The sequence below is a fragment of the Mesitornis unicolor genome, unplaced genomic scaffold, assembly GCF_000695765.1.
Source record: "Mesitornis unicolor isolate BGI_N332 unplaced genomic scaffold, ASM69576v1 scaffold16588, whole genome shotgun sequence".
Lineage (NCBI taxonomy): Eukaryota > Metazoa > Chordata > Aves > Mesitornithiformes > Mesitornithidae > Mesitornis > Mesitornis unicolor.
The window spans coordinates 55,425-71,727 of NW_010201362.1; the positions used below are offsets into that span (position 1 = coordinate 55,425).

General features: G+C 37.6%; 1 protein-coding gene across 1 annotated transcript in view; it reads left to right on the top strand.

Annotated features, from left to right (window-relative positions):
* Positions 1-16,303, top strand: part of LOC104545025 (thyrotropin-releasing hormone-degrading ectoenzyme-like) — a gene marked incomplete at its 5' end in the record, with an annotated part of 89,160 nt that overhangs the window by 47,532 nt on the left and 25,325 nt on the right. Inside the window, 2 exons of the mRNA XM_010190053.1 lie at positions 811-944; positions 1,043-1,098. Of these exons, the coding sequence (XP_010188355.1) occupies positions 811-944; positions 1,043-1,098 (190 nt within the window). The remainder of the gene's footprint in view (positions 1-810; positions 945-1,042; positions 1,099-16,303) is intronic.

Consider the following 16,303-nt stretch of genomic DNA (forward strand, 5'->3'; position numbering starts at 1 on the left):
AGGAAAAAATGTGTTGCTGAATTTTTAGCGACTTTTGGCTCATGATCAGTTTTTCAGAATAATTTACTAGATTGAAGGCTTCTTGCCATGATGATTCTTTCTATGATGATTCTTTTCATAGTGAAAGAAGTGTGTGTTGTGAGTTCAGGGTGTCTTTGTTGTTGAAGTCCTGCACATAGTTTTGTACTGTCTGACTGCTGGCTTGTACAAATACTGGAATAAATTTAGACTTTCAGCCCCAAAGTGATTACTTAAAAAGAGAGGAAAGAGGAAGAATGGGTTAGTTGATATAAACTAACTTGGTCTAGCTCTAAAGGGGATCCCCTCAGTGGTTAGTAGCTAGAAGTTGTACAACTGGAAATACTTTAATTTCAAATCCAGGATAAAAGCTTCATGGGCTACATACAGAAACACTTAAGATTATTTTTTTTAAATCACAGGTTTAGTCTCCTCTCTATGGCACATCCATGGAATTATTTGAGTTATGGTTGTAAAAAGCTATTTTAGCATGGCTGGAATCAGAGTACTAGACTTAAAATGGGCACCTCTCATATAAATACTATTTGTCAGAAAAAAGACACCCTTGGAATTCTATGTGGGTAAAATGTCACTGCAGGAATGTCAGCTGGTGTCTCTCCATATCGGAGCTGATAAAGAAATTTTTGAATACAACACAGTATTTTTGTTAGACTTTAAATTAATTTTGCTGTCTTCATGGATATTCAAAAAACCAAAGAATTTAACAGGTGTGTCTTCAGAATTTTTAAATTTAAAACCAAGTCCCCTTTCTATCTTGTTCTTTGTTTTCAGAACACCACAGAATACCTGCTTTGGAAGAGGCAAGTTGGCTACTGGGAAACGTCAACCAGACTGGCTACTTTAGAGTTAATTATGATATTAGAAATTGGAGGCTGCTAATTAATCAATTAACAAGGAATCATGAGGTAAGCGCCTCTTCTCATCCCTAAAATCTGCTTTGATGGGTGAAACTTCAGTCTTTCATTGCCCTAAATGGTTCAATTCTTCTGCTTGCCCCTCACAGGTTATCTCTGTCAGTAATCGAGCAGGCTTAATCGATGATGCTTTCAATCTAGCCAGGTATGTTTTCCTGAAGATAATCTATCCTCGTACACATTCCTGCAATAACTCATGCAATCATTAACTCAGCAGTTGAGTGTGTTTCAAAGTTAAATATGTTTTAAACACACTTCAGTTCTTTTCCTTTCCATTTTTTTTATGGCACATAAACACGGTCTGTAGAACATTCACTGCTTGTGATCAATAATTGCTGTAGGGTATTTCCAAGTCTGAAGAGGTCTTGATCAATTCTGCAGTAAGTTGAATTTAACACTTTGGAGATAAATAATCTCTTTCCTCTTTCTCTAATGAATGAGGCTTTTTTCTGTTTCACCATAATGCCCCGCCTCCTCTTTTTTTTTATAACTGACTCTTGTGTTATATTTAATTTGTGATTAAAGGCACCTTCAAGCTTCATGAATTGTTTTTTGCCCTGACTTGTACTATTATGTCATTTTTTCAGTATCTATCTTTTCTTGTAATTTGCTCGAACAGACTCTTTTTCTGCATGATGCTTTTCATGCCGGATGGAAAATCAGAGTTCCATTGAGGATTTCTGGAATTTATACATAATTTTGTGTTTTACTATGATCAGATTCAATAATTAACACATAGAGTGCTGGTTGGGTAATGCCTTCCTTATTGAGGCAATGGAATTGTTCACATTTTTAAATCAGGACATACAGTATGTTGGTAGTGAAAGTGTAAAATGTGAGGCAAGTAGGGGAACATTTTGAACTTTTAGATTCTTGAGGTACCTGGGAACATTGCATCAGTAAAACACTCTGATGTCAAAGGCAGTGTGAAAAGAATTCCTGATACTACTGACTTTTCAGTTTACTAGCATATTTATGGCCGTATTTGAGCAGGGGCTTGCAAGAATCGTCAGTACTGAGGTACATTTCACTACAAACATTCACCAGAGATGTTTGAGATTCAGGCACAGTGTCACACAGAAATTATGACTCAGTGATATTCCAGCATCACTGCAGTAAAACACAGTTGTGTGCCCTACCATTCTGTTCCTGCTGCCAGTGCTAGACTGGATGTATGGCAGAAACTAGTGATTAGCCCTTACTTAACAGTCTAGAGATGCAGCAGGGAAGGAGGCATCATGGAGAGAGGAGTATCCATTTGCTTTTTGCACTGCCCTTCATTCTTGCCTTGTGACATCTTCCCATTGGCAATGGTAAAGGACTAGAAATACGTCATCACTTCAGACTTCAGTGGACTATGATTGGTGTACTCCCTGGCTAGTAGGATATTGCAGAGTGTTCTGAAATATCCATACTATTAGAAGTACTACTAAATGTTCAGTAATGTAACAGTCTATTTCAATTTTATTTGGTTTTGGCACCTTAGTGGAGTAGTGTGCAGTTACACAAAATCTGGGCAACCTGTTCCAGTGTTTCACCACCTTTATAGTAAAGAACTTTTTCCTAATGCCTAATAACTTTTTCCTAATGATGCTAACCATAACCCTTATTCTTAAAAGAGCTTGGTGCCGAGGCTGAAGTCCTCAGCAGCATAGGTGGCTCAATGGGAAATGTGTTGAAGGAGCTAAGTTGCTGCAGTGCAACACTTCCCTCAGCATGCCAGTTTCGGCTCCAATGTCCATGGGGCTGTAGGCTTTGTGTTTCTCTGAACAGTGCCGTTGTCTGGATGTTACTTGCCTCGTAGATGCAGTGCTGATTCAGTCTTGTGTCTGATGCGCAGCCTGTGTTTCTCCCTGCCTATATAATGTCACATGATGGGGAGATTAAATGTGTATGATTGATTGTGACATAAGAAAAGGTGAGTAACCTTATTTACCAGGCATAGAGGTAGTAATTGGTGGTTCAGACCTGACCTCTGGGAAGACTGACTGTTTTTCATGGTAATTCAATCCTCCGTTGTGGTCGCTAGTGTCACTGACGTGTTATCTTCTTGTCTACAGTTGTAAACATACACATTTTGAGATAGAAAGAAACTGTGGAATACATACTTTTATTTTAATTTATAGCTATTTTTCTCAGTGATAAAATCATACAAAAATGAAAACATAACTTCTGAAATTGATGCTGGTCCTTTTAAAAAGTTTTTCCAACATAAACAGCTCCTTTTACTGTATTTCTTCAAAATACTCCCTCCTTCTTAGAAACTTCTGAAGTACTGCATAGTGTATTGTTGAACTTGATACATTTAACATCCATTCCACAGCAGAAGAGTTTGACTCAAATTTTTAACTATGCTAATATGGTATGTCCTTATATGATATTTCTATGTAGTTTTACTGCTGATTAATTATGTTTGTGGAACAAGTAGAGGTTTTATCTTTAGTAAAATTTAGTATTATTTAGATCTGGAGAAACATGAAAAAATTGCTCATATTAATTCTTTTGGAGTACCACTTTTTTTTTAAAGGTGTGTTTGATTTAATTGCTCAAAAATGTTTATCATCCTTTTACTGTCTAGCATAATGATTTCTCAAAAAAAAAACCCAGTATAAATAAATTGATACCACTGAGGAATATTTTAAGCTCTACGACTAATTTCATAAAGTTCTGCCCATTTTATATGGAAATATATTCCTTCTTCCTTCTTGGTGTATTTTGGTTCCATAAAATTAACCAAGCAGAGTTGAATGGAATAAAAACAATAAAAGAAAGCTACAGCTTTCCCACTGTGTTTGAATTCTTGCAAGTTTGTTTGTTTTTCAGATTTTTAAGCATAATTTTGTTCTCAGTTCTCATACATGCATGCACCCTGAGGATCTGCAGAGCAGTAACATTGGCAGTAACATTGCTCTGCAGGTCCATGCCCCAGATTCTTGAGCAAGAGCAGAACCTTGGCACTCTCTCATTGTTTCTTCTTGAAGATCTTTTGTCTTTTGAGGATGTTTTGTATGACATTTCAGTGTAATTTGAAAATATGTTGATTGTGGTAAATGGGATGTATTGACTGAGAAAACCAAGAGAAGACAAATCGAACTGAGCTTAAGCTGAGCAGAGGGTAGTTCAGAAAGCTCCAATAATTATAAATCATAGTATCATAGAATACTAGGTTGGAAGGAACCTCAAGGATCATCTGGTTCAACCTTTCTTGGCAAAAGCACGATCTAGACAAGATGGCCTAGCACCCTACAATTTGATGGGACCTGACAATATCCACCCAAGGGTGTTAAGAGAGCTGACTGACATAATTTCAAGGCTGCTCTCCATAATCTTTGAGAAGTCATGTAGATTAGGGGACATCCCAGAAGACTGGAAGAAGGCTAATGTCACCAACATCTAGAAGTGCTCAAAGGAGAATCCAGGAAATTATAGGCCCATCAGTCTTACTTCAGTCCCTAGCAAAGTTGTGGAGCAAATTCTCCTGAAGCTATCACAAGTCAAATGAAGCACATGATTATGAAAAGCCAGCATGGATTCACCAAGGGCAAATTGAGCTTGAGAAACCTGATTGCCTTCTACAACATAGCAACCTGCTCAGTTGATGTAGGCCGGTCAGTGGACATTGCCATCCTGGATTTCTGCAAGGTTTTCAACACGATTTCCCACAGTCTCCTCCTTGAGAAACTGATGCATTATGTTCTGGACAAGTGGTCTGTGCAGTGAGTGGGGCACACCGATTTGTTGGTGTTGAGCTCCTCTAACAGTTCACATACAACTCTTCCTTCACTGACAGTGGATCTGTACTTGCATCAACCTGGATTTTTGTTCCCAAGCCCTGGGGCCCAGCAGTGCTGGTAAAGATAGAGGTGAAAATTAGTGTCACAGGAAAGAAGAAAATTCCTACTATTTCTTGAGAGTGTGAATAGTATTGTCAGCTTCTCCTGTCTTTCTCTTTCCTCAGGATAAGGGGTTGATTAGTGAGTATGTGAGGTGGGATGCTTCTCACTTTACTTTAGGCATCCTAAAGGTAGACCTGTAAATCTCAGCTTGTCACTTTGCAGTGCACTGACAGTTAATGGAGAGAAATGTGCACCTGACTTCTTAAAGCCATGTAACCACACAGGATAAGATAAATTACCCTCCTAATGTCTGAAGCGTTGTGTCACCCTTAGTTCTTCCTTGCTGAGCTCTAAATCTTCATATTCACTTCCCCTCATTAAATTGGTTGACTTAATCCAATACTACATCAAAGAAATAGGTCTGGTTTGTATTCAGTGTTAATCAGTGTTGGATCAGATGTGACTGTGGATACTTATTTTACTGTCATGTAAAATAGTTATTGTTCCTTCTAGTTACGAAAGAATCCATTTGTTTTATCTCTTGAAACCCAAATTCTGTGCAATACCCCTTTGGTCCTGCCTGCACCATAGTCACAGCTCACTGTGTTAAGGTGATAGGTGCTTGGTTTGCACACTATTTGCTCAGCAAACCAGGTTTTTGATGCTGACAATCTGTCTTGCTGTCAATTAATATGTTGTCTTCTGTGGTTGAAGAGGTGGTGATGGAGTCCCTTGGATACTCAGATTTTCCTGACAGTTCCCTTTTGAGTGGGTCATAGGCCTAGTGATAGCACACTGCATGTCTACACTCATTAGTTACACATTAATGGAGGCCAGAGAAAAAACCTGACAATAGTTTTTGCATATTTCTCAGCAGCATTTCTTTGATGTTTTTAAGAAGTTTTTTCTTAACTGGAATTATGAGAAAGGATGAGAAAGCATGAAGTGGTGTTGTTAAATAATTGTTCTGCTGCAGGGATGGATGGGCATGTTGGAGTGCTGTCCATTTCCCTTCACAGATGAAGGAGAAAGTGAACTATATTTTCTTCAGACAATTTTTTTTTTAGGCTAGAAAAGACTGCCCCTGTAGACTTCACAAATACAGGATGCTGTGTCAGAAAACAGCAATGATAAAAAAATAGATCTTCAGAATTATCTGTGAATTAAGCGACTTCTCTGCTGCAGATGACCTTCATCAGAGTTCTTCTCTCTCAGAATTTCATTCACCAAGCCAAAACCAGGAACTTGGTACAGATCTATGATGAGTTATGATGATTGTTTTCCTGCCCTTAATCAGTTCTTGGCTTGCTTCTCTCCAAGCTGTGAGTTCTGCTGACTCTAGAAAACTGAAGTTTGAGGGCAGGGTTAAAGGCAGGGCCAAAACACCTTTTGATGTATGAATCCAGATTCTCTCCCTTGATGCAATTAGTCTATAACAGCTGGTGCATTTGACTCCAAGGTTGATTCCAGAAGTAAATTACCAAAGTAAGCTAATGCTTACTCCAGATCACCTTATTAGCAACTTGAAAATAATAATTCAGTTAAAAAGTAATTCAGTTAACCAAGTATAGCCTTTGGGGTCTGGAATACCATGTCTTTAGGACCTGTTGTTTTATATTTTTTTGGAAAATGAAAAAGCCAGCAAATCAAAGCTATCCCTCTCCTTATTCCATAAGTCAGTTCCTGGATGTGGGGTGTTACCACTCAGGCCAAAACATCTGACCACTCAGCTACCTAGGGCAACACCTGCCAAGTAATGATTAGCTGATCTTATTTCTGGAAACTGAGACTTATCCTATAACTAAGCTTCTAGTTTATATGCTTCCATATAAAATCCAGAATTATCACTGCTAAATTGGAATAATGTTTTCTTGAAGTTTCTGGTGGAAATACGTACGTAACAAAACTAAACTATGCAGTTGAAGTGATCTTCATTGTTTTTTTCATTCTCCAGAGGTTAAGATTTCATTTATTCTAGCATTTGAAGTCTTCCAACATATCTGGGATAATTAGTTCCATGTTGCACTTGTGTTACTTAAAGTTCTATTCAATGTAATGTCAGGAAAAGTCAAGGCATTTGAGGGCCCATTTAAAATTTTGGTGCTGGATAATAAGTAGGTGACAAAGGTAGAAGTTCTCATCTAGCCCAATTAATGTACTTCAAAAGGTTTCCAAATTTCAACAGCCACATCCAGGGTTGTTGACCTTGTTTTGCTTGGGTATTCAAAAACAATCATATAGAGCCCATTTAAATGAATAAACTGCAGTTTAACTCCAGCCTTCGTTATTACTCCTGATCGCATTTGCTGATAGTTGCACACAGAGGTAAACAACAGGTTTGTTAAGCAGCTCCCTTAATTAGTGGCTCTGTGTACCAGCTAAGGAAGCAAGTATTAGATCGATAGTTTCTATCACACTTGATTATCAGTGGTATAGATTTACTTTTTTTAATAAATGAGGCCTCATCTAAATTATTTCAGCAGATGCCATAGTGACTCTCACTGTCATGCAAATTTTGGTGATGGTTCACCAGCAATTGATTTAGATATGGCTTCTTACAAAAGTAGTTTGATTTCATTTGAAATAAATACTGTCTCAATGGGCTATAGCAGCTGTGCCATTTCAGAGGAAATAGAAAGCCACAAATATTTTAAGGTAGCCATCATTCATTCCATATGCTGCCTGTCAGTCCATATGTTCTGTGACATATTACAGCCTTGATATCTGCTTTATGTGGAGATACACATTTCAGCTAACACTTGCATGTGTTTGTACAAGAAGAATCAAAGCGATTCTTGAGAATAAGCACACTAAAAGTCAATTCTGCTGTTGTAGTATGTATCACATGTGCATCTGATCCTGTTGCATAGTTAAGAATGGTGAAGCAAATTGTGCAGCACATTTCAGGGAAGTACCAGTGCTGCGAGAGCATCCTGGACAACAGAAAAAGCTAAGAGTAGTCAAAGAAGTTGGAGAAGACTCTTCAGCATGTACAAAAGAGAAGCTCTAGATCTGAGTTCTCTGCAGAGTGTTTAGTGCAGGGGGCGGGTCCAGTATACTTCTATCCTGTAGAAGTGGGTGGTGGTGTTAATTCACATCCCTACAAAATCTGCCTATGCTTCAATTATTTCTGGTATTTCTGAGTTTTTATATCAGTAATTGTTTTATCCTGTAAACTACATTGACTATTAGCAGAAGCCAGAATAAACTGTCAGGAAAATGTGACTCTGGTTTCAAAGGAATGAAAGCTAATGAATGAAATTAGCTAATGCTTGTTAGCCCATTGTCTTTTCATCTCGTGGTCTTGGTCTGTTATAATTCAAGCTGGTCTCTGAAGTCAGCTTGGTGTGGATGCATCCATGTTGCAGTGCAGATGCCAGGGACTGCTGTGTAATGACAAGGGAGGAGAACAGTCTGTGAAATTTATTTCAGGAACATTAATTTAAACAGTTCTGAATTACACTTCAAGAGAATGCTTAGAGTTTGAGGTTCAATGAGAGCAGGAGAGTGACATGAATGGCAGGAGCTTTCTGAAGGCTTCTTAGCAACTTCGAGTATTGGAGAGAGGGCTGAGAGGTGCAAATATGGCTTCAGGAATCTGTGTGTTGGTGGAGCAGGGTTAAGTCTTCATCCAGCCTCCCAACATATGCCATTCTGTGAGGCCCTAGCCTCTCCTTCCTAGCATACACCTCATCCTTGTGCCTTCCTCTCATCTGCAGACCCCTTTTTCTTCCCTGCAGGTTCCTGTTCAGCCCTTGTCTCTCTCACCTGTCCTCTCACAATAAGCAGCTTTTTTTCCTCCTTACCCTTATTGTAGAACCCTATTACTTTTCTTTCTGAGAGTCTGGCAGTACTAGTGTGGAGAGCAAAAGATCTTGCTGCTTCGTTGGTCAAGGTAGCAGCAACGAGCCACCCTGAGAGGCTGGAGTCGCTGCTCTAAACACCCTGTCCTTTCCCTTTGTAACAGCATCATCAAACAATATATGAATAAAAGCCAAGAACAAACTTTTCTATCTAGAAAGTACAATGCTGATGCCTCATAGGCATAAATAAAATAGTCTGCCACCTTAGGCTACTGACTGCTTTGCCTGTTGTTTTGACCTGGCTGACCATTGTTTCTCAGAAATGATCGTACTTTTGGGGCTCATCCAATTCCTGTTGGCCAAGATTGTTGTCTAGAAGAGGTCTGGTCTTCATCAGTGTATGCTTTATGCATTTGGCAGAACATAGTGCCAGGGTGAACTTTTAAATTCAAAGTGCAGATAATATTTTCAAGTTTTTCGGTCCGCATTTGATTTTTTAAAGCAGTTTTTTAAACTGTAAACTAAGGTCCCTTTGCTCAATAAAATTTAAGAGAAGTCTTCGGAATGAGTGTAGTGTTAGTTTAGATCCTTCTTCTTTGTCTGGAAGTGTGTTTTACTTTTACTCTACCCAGAAATCACGCAAAAATAGAAAGGCCTGTGGCACTAAAGCACTGCACAGGGGCTAGAGAAACCTGGGACGCTGTTTCTGCTATAGACTTCCTAGGTGATCTTGGTAAAATAATGTAAAACAGTTTGTGTCTGTTTTCTTTCTGTAAAATGGAGATAAGAGAATAGGTGAGGGTTTATGAGAATTTCAAAGTCTTTTATTATGAATATGTTCATAGGGAATTGCTTTTACAGAAATAGTATCCAATTCTGTAGATATTCTGGCAAACAAAACTCAGATTGTATGTGTATTTTCAAGATCAGGCTTCTGCGCTTTACATATGAAGTTTTTAGCTTTTAAACATGTATTTCACTTGGCTGACTGATATGCAAATTATAAACATTAGAACAGGAAAAAAGAGAGATATGAGAAACTATTGTGCATAATAACAAACTCAATTTTGAATTTGCTCAAACATACTCCCATAGATATCATTGCCTGTTGACAATTTAAGGAATAGAAGGGCTATTTTGTTCTACTCTTCTCAACAAAATCAAGAAAGAAAATAACACTTTTAATAATTGAGTCATCTGAAATTAACATCTATTAGCTCCTGAAAAAAAATTCAAATTTCTTTAGTTAATTTAAGTGTGTGAATGTACTTCTCAGAAATCAGGTTTTCATGATGATGAAAAACATGACATACCTAATTTACTGCATAGTCTTAATTTTCAGCAGTAAGATTGTTCCTTTTAATCTTGCACTACTCTTTTTTAATTATTTTTTTTTTCATATGAGGAAGAAGAGGAAATGAGAGATACTGAACTCCAGTTTGAAGGAATTTTTGTTGCATTTTTACAAACAGAGGGTTTTAAGTTTGGAGTTTTTTCCTGTGTTCAACGAAGGTGATTAATTCAAATTAATATTAGCCTTTGCTTATGTAGCAACTCTAAAAATGTGCCTCGAGATACTCTGATAATTGCATTGAATTTGAACTGTTACCTGTAAGATGCTTCAAGTGCTCTTGTGTGGAGCTGAATGTCACTTGAAGAGTCCTCAAATATTTTGCTTGTAAGAAAACATAAGCAGGTTTCACTTAAAGTTGTCATACTCTCTGAATCCTTTGATGTTGGAGAGATTGAATGCTGATTAATTGTAATATTTAAAATGAGCTTGTAAGCCAAATGTTGTTGTTGTATTTATCAAAGAGCATATTTGCATTCCTCTCCTGTATACATGGAAGTCCATAGCTGGTACAAATCATAATGCCACCATTAAGTTGTTTTGGATGTCCCTATCTGGTCCTAAGTCAGCCCAACCATGGGAGTGGAAGACGAGGTAGATCATTCTTTGATACTGGAAACCATGGAGCCTTTTTTACAGGTTGCCCATTAGTTTTCTATGAGATAATGTTATTTTTCCAGCTTCCTTTGTTGAACATGGATGCCAGTCATAATAATTTTTTTAATCTTTGATTTCCCAGTCTTGCAGGAGATGAAGGTGAAATTTGTGACTGTAAGAGTTAGTTTCCCTGTTTTATGGGTCACCTTGCTCAAAGCTTTTTTTATGTGTCAGGATTCAAAATATCTGTTTTCACCCAGTTTCCAAATAACCGCTGTTAAAACACTGTGGGAAAGAATAACCTGAATACATCAGTAGGGGCACCAGTCCTTGATAGGTCCAGAGGAAATGAATAGGGTTAGGAAAAACCAAATACAGTTAAATGTAACTGTTCATTGGCACCAGGTTTCTCTGTGACTTACTCTAATCCACACATTTGACTTCAAAGGTGAAAGAATTAATCATTGAATAAGAATTCTTACTTATTTTAAACTGTCTCTTTTTGGGTTTATGAGTGTAGTCTAATTATTCATATATTGCATATGCACAAAACCAGAACTGAAGTTAATCTGAGTTGCACATCTATGTTCTGAAGAGCTGCATTTTCCCCCTTGAAAGTTATCCAGACAAAAAGCTAGTCATGTTTTACATATTTCATAAGAAACAGACGATGGAGGGTGAGTTTTAAACCAGCAGCAAGTAAATCACCTCATTTCCATTGTTTCAACAATGCAGACCAGTTTGCTGCCAGCTTGGATTTTCTAATTTTGATTTAAACACATGACTTATAATGACTTTGTTGAGTGGTGGGACTAAGGAATTTACGATGCACTTGTATGTGGGACTCTCATCACTGTACAGCAGCCCTGTCGTTTTTGTGACAGAGTCTGTTTGACTGGTGCAGGATTTATGATAGAAATAATTCAGAACATAGTAATAATTTTCCCTTGGCAATTACACTACCATTTGGTACTTTGTCCCTAAGGGGAAAATGAATGTGCTGGGATCTGTCCATAAGTTCAGTGGCTCAGTGTGAAGAACAAATCAAGGTCAAAATGCAGCTGAATGCACACTGATGTTTCGTAATATAATCTAGATTGCCTGCTTTTATCTGACTCATTAAAAGCTCATGTAATTTAAAGATTATTTTTGTTTGTTATGAGATTTTTAGAGGGAATTCTTTGTGAGGGATATTTCATTATCTTGTTCAGTACTTTCTTTTTCTCTTCAATGACTTTTTTCTCTGTTGCAGTGGCCACATTAGCAATTTCTTCAGTGTAAGCAGGATAGAACCGTGCTAAGGGTTGGTGCTTATGATATTATATAATGTCATAAGCCACTTAACATATGTATATCTTTTGAAAGGTCTTTTTCTACCTCTGCCCTTGTTGTAAAAATGGTATATCACCTTTTCACCACAGTTTGTCAGCAGCCTCTTTAGGCATGAAAAACCTGCTGGAGCAGGATGTTTGTCTAGAGGTAATTTGTGTAATAACTAAAACAGATCTCTTTGCTAGGCTGTGTTCCTCTTCTCATGCGTAACAGTGGCTACAGAATGATTGACATGCTGATAAACTGATAGATAAGGACAACTATATAAAAAGTTATAAAATACCAAGGATCTCAAATGTGATTTTTTTGTAAAATTTTACTTTTGTAGTCATATTTTTAAATGACTTAGTATGAAGAAGTCTGGTTTAGAGTGGGCTTGTAGAGGCTCTTTTTTAAGTCTGGGCTCCTTTCTATGTGACCAGTGATGTCAATCACAAACCTCTGATCTAGAATACAATAAAGAAGGACCCCTGCTTTTGGTAGTTTATACTGAAGCTACATAAAAAACCTGCTCATTTTAGGATATTAAATGGATCTGTTATCTTCTGTGAATTCTGGGCAAAAGACCAGAGTTATAATATTCTTACTATCAAACCTCTGAGGAGTACTGAAATTCTCACGCTCCTAGGATATCCGTCACTAGAGCCATATAGAAACAAAACTAGACCAATTTCTGTCAGGAATAGCAATGGTATGAATCTGCTTTGGGTAAGGGAGAGACTAGATGAGTTCTTAAGGTGGCTTCTCGCCTTTTCATTCCAGATGCTATAGGTGAAGTTTTGTAAACTTTTTAATCTGTACTAGGGAAATGCTTAACCTGAACACCAGTTTGCAAATCAACACTACTTGATTTGACTATTTTATCAGTTAAGTTACCTGCCAAGACCATCCCAGATTCCTCTGCAGAATTTTTTTGGTTGTAAGTACAACAAAAAGGATTCTCAGGTGGCCACTGGAGACATAGCTGGAGAAGCAGTGTGACTGTTTGAGACTAGACATAACATTGGATATGACAGTATTTCTGTGTTGTTTATGTTTTTTACCTGGTTTCGGTATAGCCCATAATCAGTTGTTCCATGAGTGACAGACAATATTTCAGTTTTCCTCTGAGATGTCTAAGCTGGAAAAGAACACTGTCCCTTAGCCCTGGCTCTCATGCATTTGGACTTTGGCAGGCAATATCTGATAGTACTTTTGCTGGACTTTAAGGATAGCAATATGATTGATGGCTAAAAAGACATGAGAAAAAATAAGGATTTCTGTCACTGACCTTTCAGTGACATTGTTGGAAGAGAGAGAGTGATAAATCAAGCTGCATGTGTAGAGTATGTATTTAACTTGTGTTATATTCTGTAGTGCTTTTGAATAAATGTTACCAGGACAATTATATGACAAGAAAATGATTTTACATTTTTCCCTTTGATGGAAAGTTTACTACTGTTACTCTTCTTATTATTGTAATGATAATTGTTAAACATTTCTGTTTAACATTTCTGCAGATCTGGTTTTTCATCAGAGTTTACAGAGAGATTCAGAACAGACTCATTCTTTGTTCTGCCTTCTTTCCTCATCTCAGTCGTTCTACTCCATAAATCACACAAGTTATTTCAATTACCAGTTGTCACCAGCTGGTGGTGCATGTTTGTCACAACTCCTGTGACATTCGTGAGTCTTTGACCATTTCTTCTTACTTTACTGGATGCAAAACTTTTGGATGCTAGCAGCCCTTGGCTGGTTTGCCACTTTTCAAATGAGCCAGTTCATCTTGTGGGATGCAGTATGAAGAATGCAGAAAGAAGACTCCACAACCTGTAAGGTTGTAAAGTAGATATGTTTATTCCACGCGCAGGTGCATGGGGGATTTCTCCTCCACAGACGTGCGCGCCTAAAACAGCAATTTTCCTTGATTTTATACAGTAACATATTGCCTATTCATTAAGCACCTATACATATTCATAACCTTTCCCTGAAAAGGCAGTCTTTTTCCAAGAAGTCCTTTGCATGTGCTCCACCTTCTTCTCCTCCCAGTCACGCCTGCACAGTGCCTCATGGGCCAGGGTATCAGGGATGAAGTAAGTAGTCTTCATCATGTTGAACTCCCATAACCTTCTTTTGGCACATGCTCCTGGAACTTCTCCAAGTCACAGAGTCGGTTTTATCTGGTTTTTAGGCCGCTTCAGTTTCTATTTCTCTATACTTCATTTCCCTTATTCAATACCCTATTGTTAGTTAGTTACCTGTCTGCTAACCTCATTTTCCCATTAATTTCTATGAGCTATTCTATTCCTTGGTTATGTGATTGCTAGGTTTTGATATTTATGATACTGTGCATAAGCTCTTCAAGGGTCATACCCAGAAAGGGAAGGAAGTTCAGGAGTAAACAGGAAAAACTCAGGCTTTGCCACCATCTGTTTTTGTGAGAAGAAATATACCCTGAGGGAAACATTAGGAGAAGTGAGGGAGGGGGCAAAGACAGGCAGAACTGAATGGGCTGATAATTTTGGAAGTTAGAAGCAATGAGTGATGAGAGTAACAGTTTCAGTTGTCAACAGGATGAGTATCATCAGCTAAGAATCACAATTCTTAAACTGATTAGAAACGCTGAAAGCTCAGGATTAAGTGATAGATCTCTCTGAGTTCACTTCTTATGTGTTGTTATGGAGAAGTTAAGATTAAAAAGAAATAATCTGTTTGTTTTGCAGTGATGATTTGCCTTTTGCACCTAGCATAGAGAGATTTAATTTGAGAAGCATGGTCCTAAATGTCCATTAGTGCAGCTATAATAAACATTCGTCTGTTTATTCCTTAAGCAGCATGTTTCCTAGAGCTATTTCTCTTGTTCCTTATTTCACATATTCTTGTGTCAATCAAATTATCAGCAACAATAATCACAAATCCCGTTAGGGACTAATTGCATATATGCAACTTCAAGCTAGTTTACCTCTTTGCTAACATTATCCCCAGGATTTTTAACTGCAGTCAATCCAGCTTACTTCTGGCTTAATTAATTATGGTTACACATGTTTACAAACTATTAAGACCTAGATCTCATCTTGATGATATTCTGGTGCTTCAGAAATAAGAAATACCTATGAAAGGGAATAATTTATAGTTAGCTTACTTTCCCTGTCTTCAGAGACATTGAACTCTGTCTGCCACCCACTCTAAGCGCCACCACTCTTATTTATGTCACTCTTGGTTTCTGAGTGACACAATGATCTTGGTTTTTTGCTTGACTATGTACTGTAACTGGAGTCGAGAACACAGCCTTGCTGACAAAATGTGGACAAAATGACATAAAGAAGACTGGAGAGTGGGTCATCATAAGGACATGAGATTGATACTTTTTAAAGCTGTCACATGAATTAATTGCCTGAGAACACGAAAGGAACAAAGTGTAATTCTTCCAATAGCGAGTGTGAAAAATAATGGCTTGCATGGATGCTCTGTACCTTGCAAGGAAGCTATGGTTTTGGACCGTACCAAAAAGAACAATTATTTCGAATATTTTAACAAAGCAGTTTTTATATACTATTACAACTGAGATCAACATTTATAAAAACATGTATGTATCGGATCATTTCCATAATGATCTGTGTAATTTTCTTTATTTGCTATATACATGCACCTCTTCCTCAGATAGTGATGGAAATTAAGAGGAACGTTTGTAACCAACAAGGAGGAGAAATGGTCTATGAAGATACATCATACTGTACTCTATGTTAAATTTGTTAAATTGAAGCTTGTGGAATCCCGCTTGCTGACTTTAAGTGTTTAATGAAAACAGAATCATTATCTCCTCTCTAGGCAGGTGGAGAACTCCTTTGGGATTTAAATACATGCATCAAGAGAAGAATAGACCTGTGTGTTTCTGGAAAGTTCACACCCACAGGGTTACACTTTGTTTCTGCTGTCTGGATAGTTAAGAAAAAATGCTATTCTGAGAAAGAAATTGTGTGCAAATCCTAAAGCTCGATGTTCCCAGTACTCAGTTTTTAAAAGCAGCTTTCAAATGCTTGTGCCTGTATTACACTTTACTTGTAAAGTTATTAATTTAAAAAGCCTTCCTGAAACCTCACTTAACATTTTCCCTTGCAGGGAGAGGTCCTTCATGACTGTAAAAGAATGAGGCAAAATTCTAGCCGATTGATTTATAAACACCTGTAAAAAACATAGTTTATGTGGAAAGTGGTGAAACGTCCTTAACCAAAGTTATGTCATGAATGTGACTTCAGTTTAAAAACATAAGTCATTCCAAAATGGCTTAAGGTGAATAAGACAAAGCAGCTCTAAAGAGAGTGAAAAGAGTGGAGAGGAGAACTCTGAAGCTAAAGGATGTTTCCTCTTCATTAGTTCTTCTCAATTGCCCATGGTCAGTAGAAATATTCTCTGAAGCAAAATGCCTTGGGCTGTTGATTTTATGCAGACAGC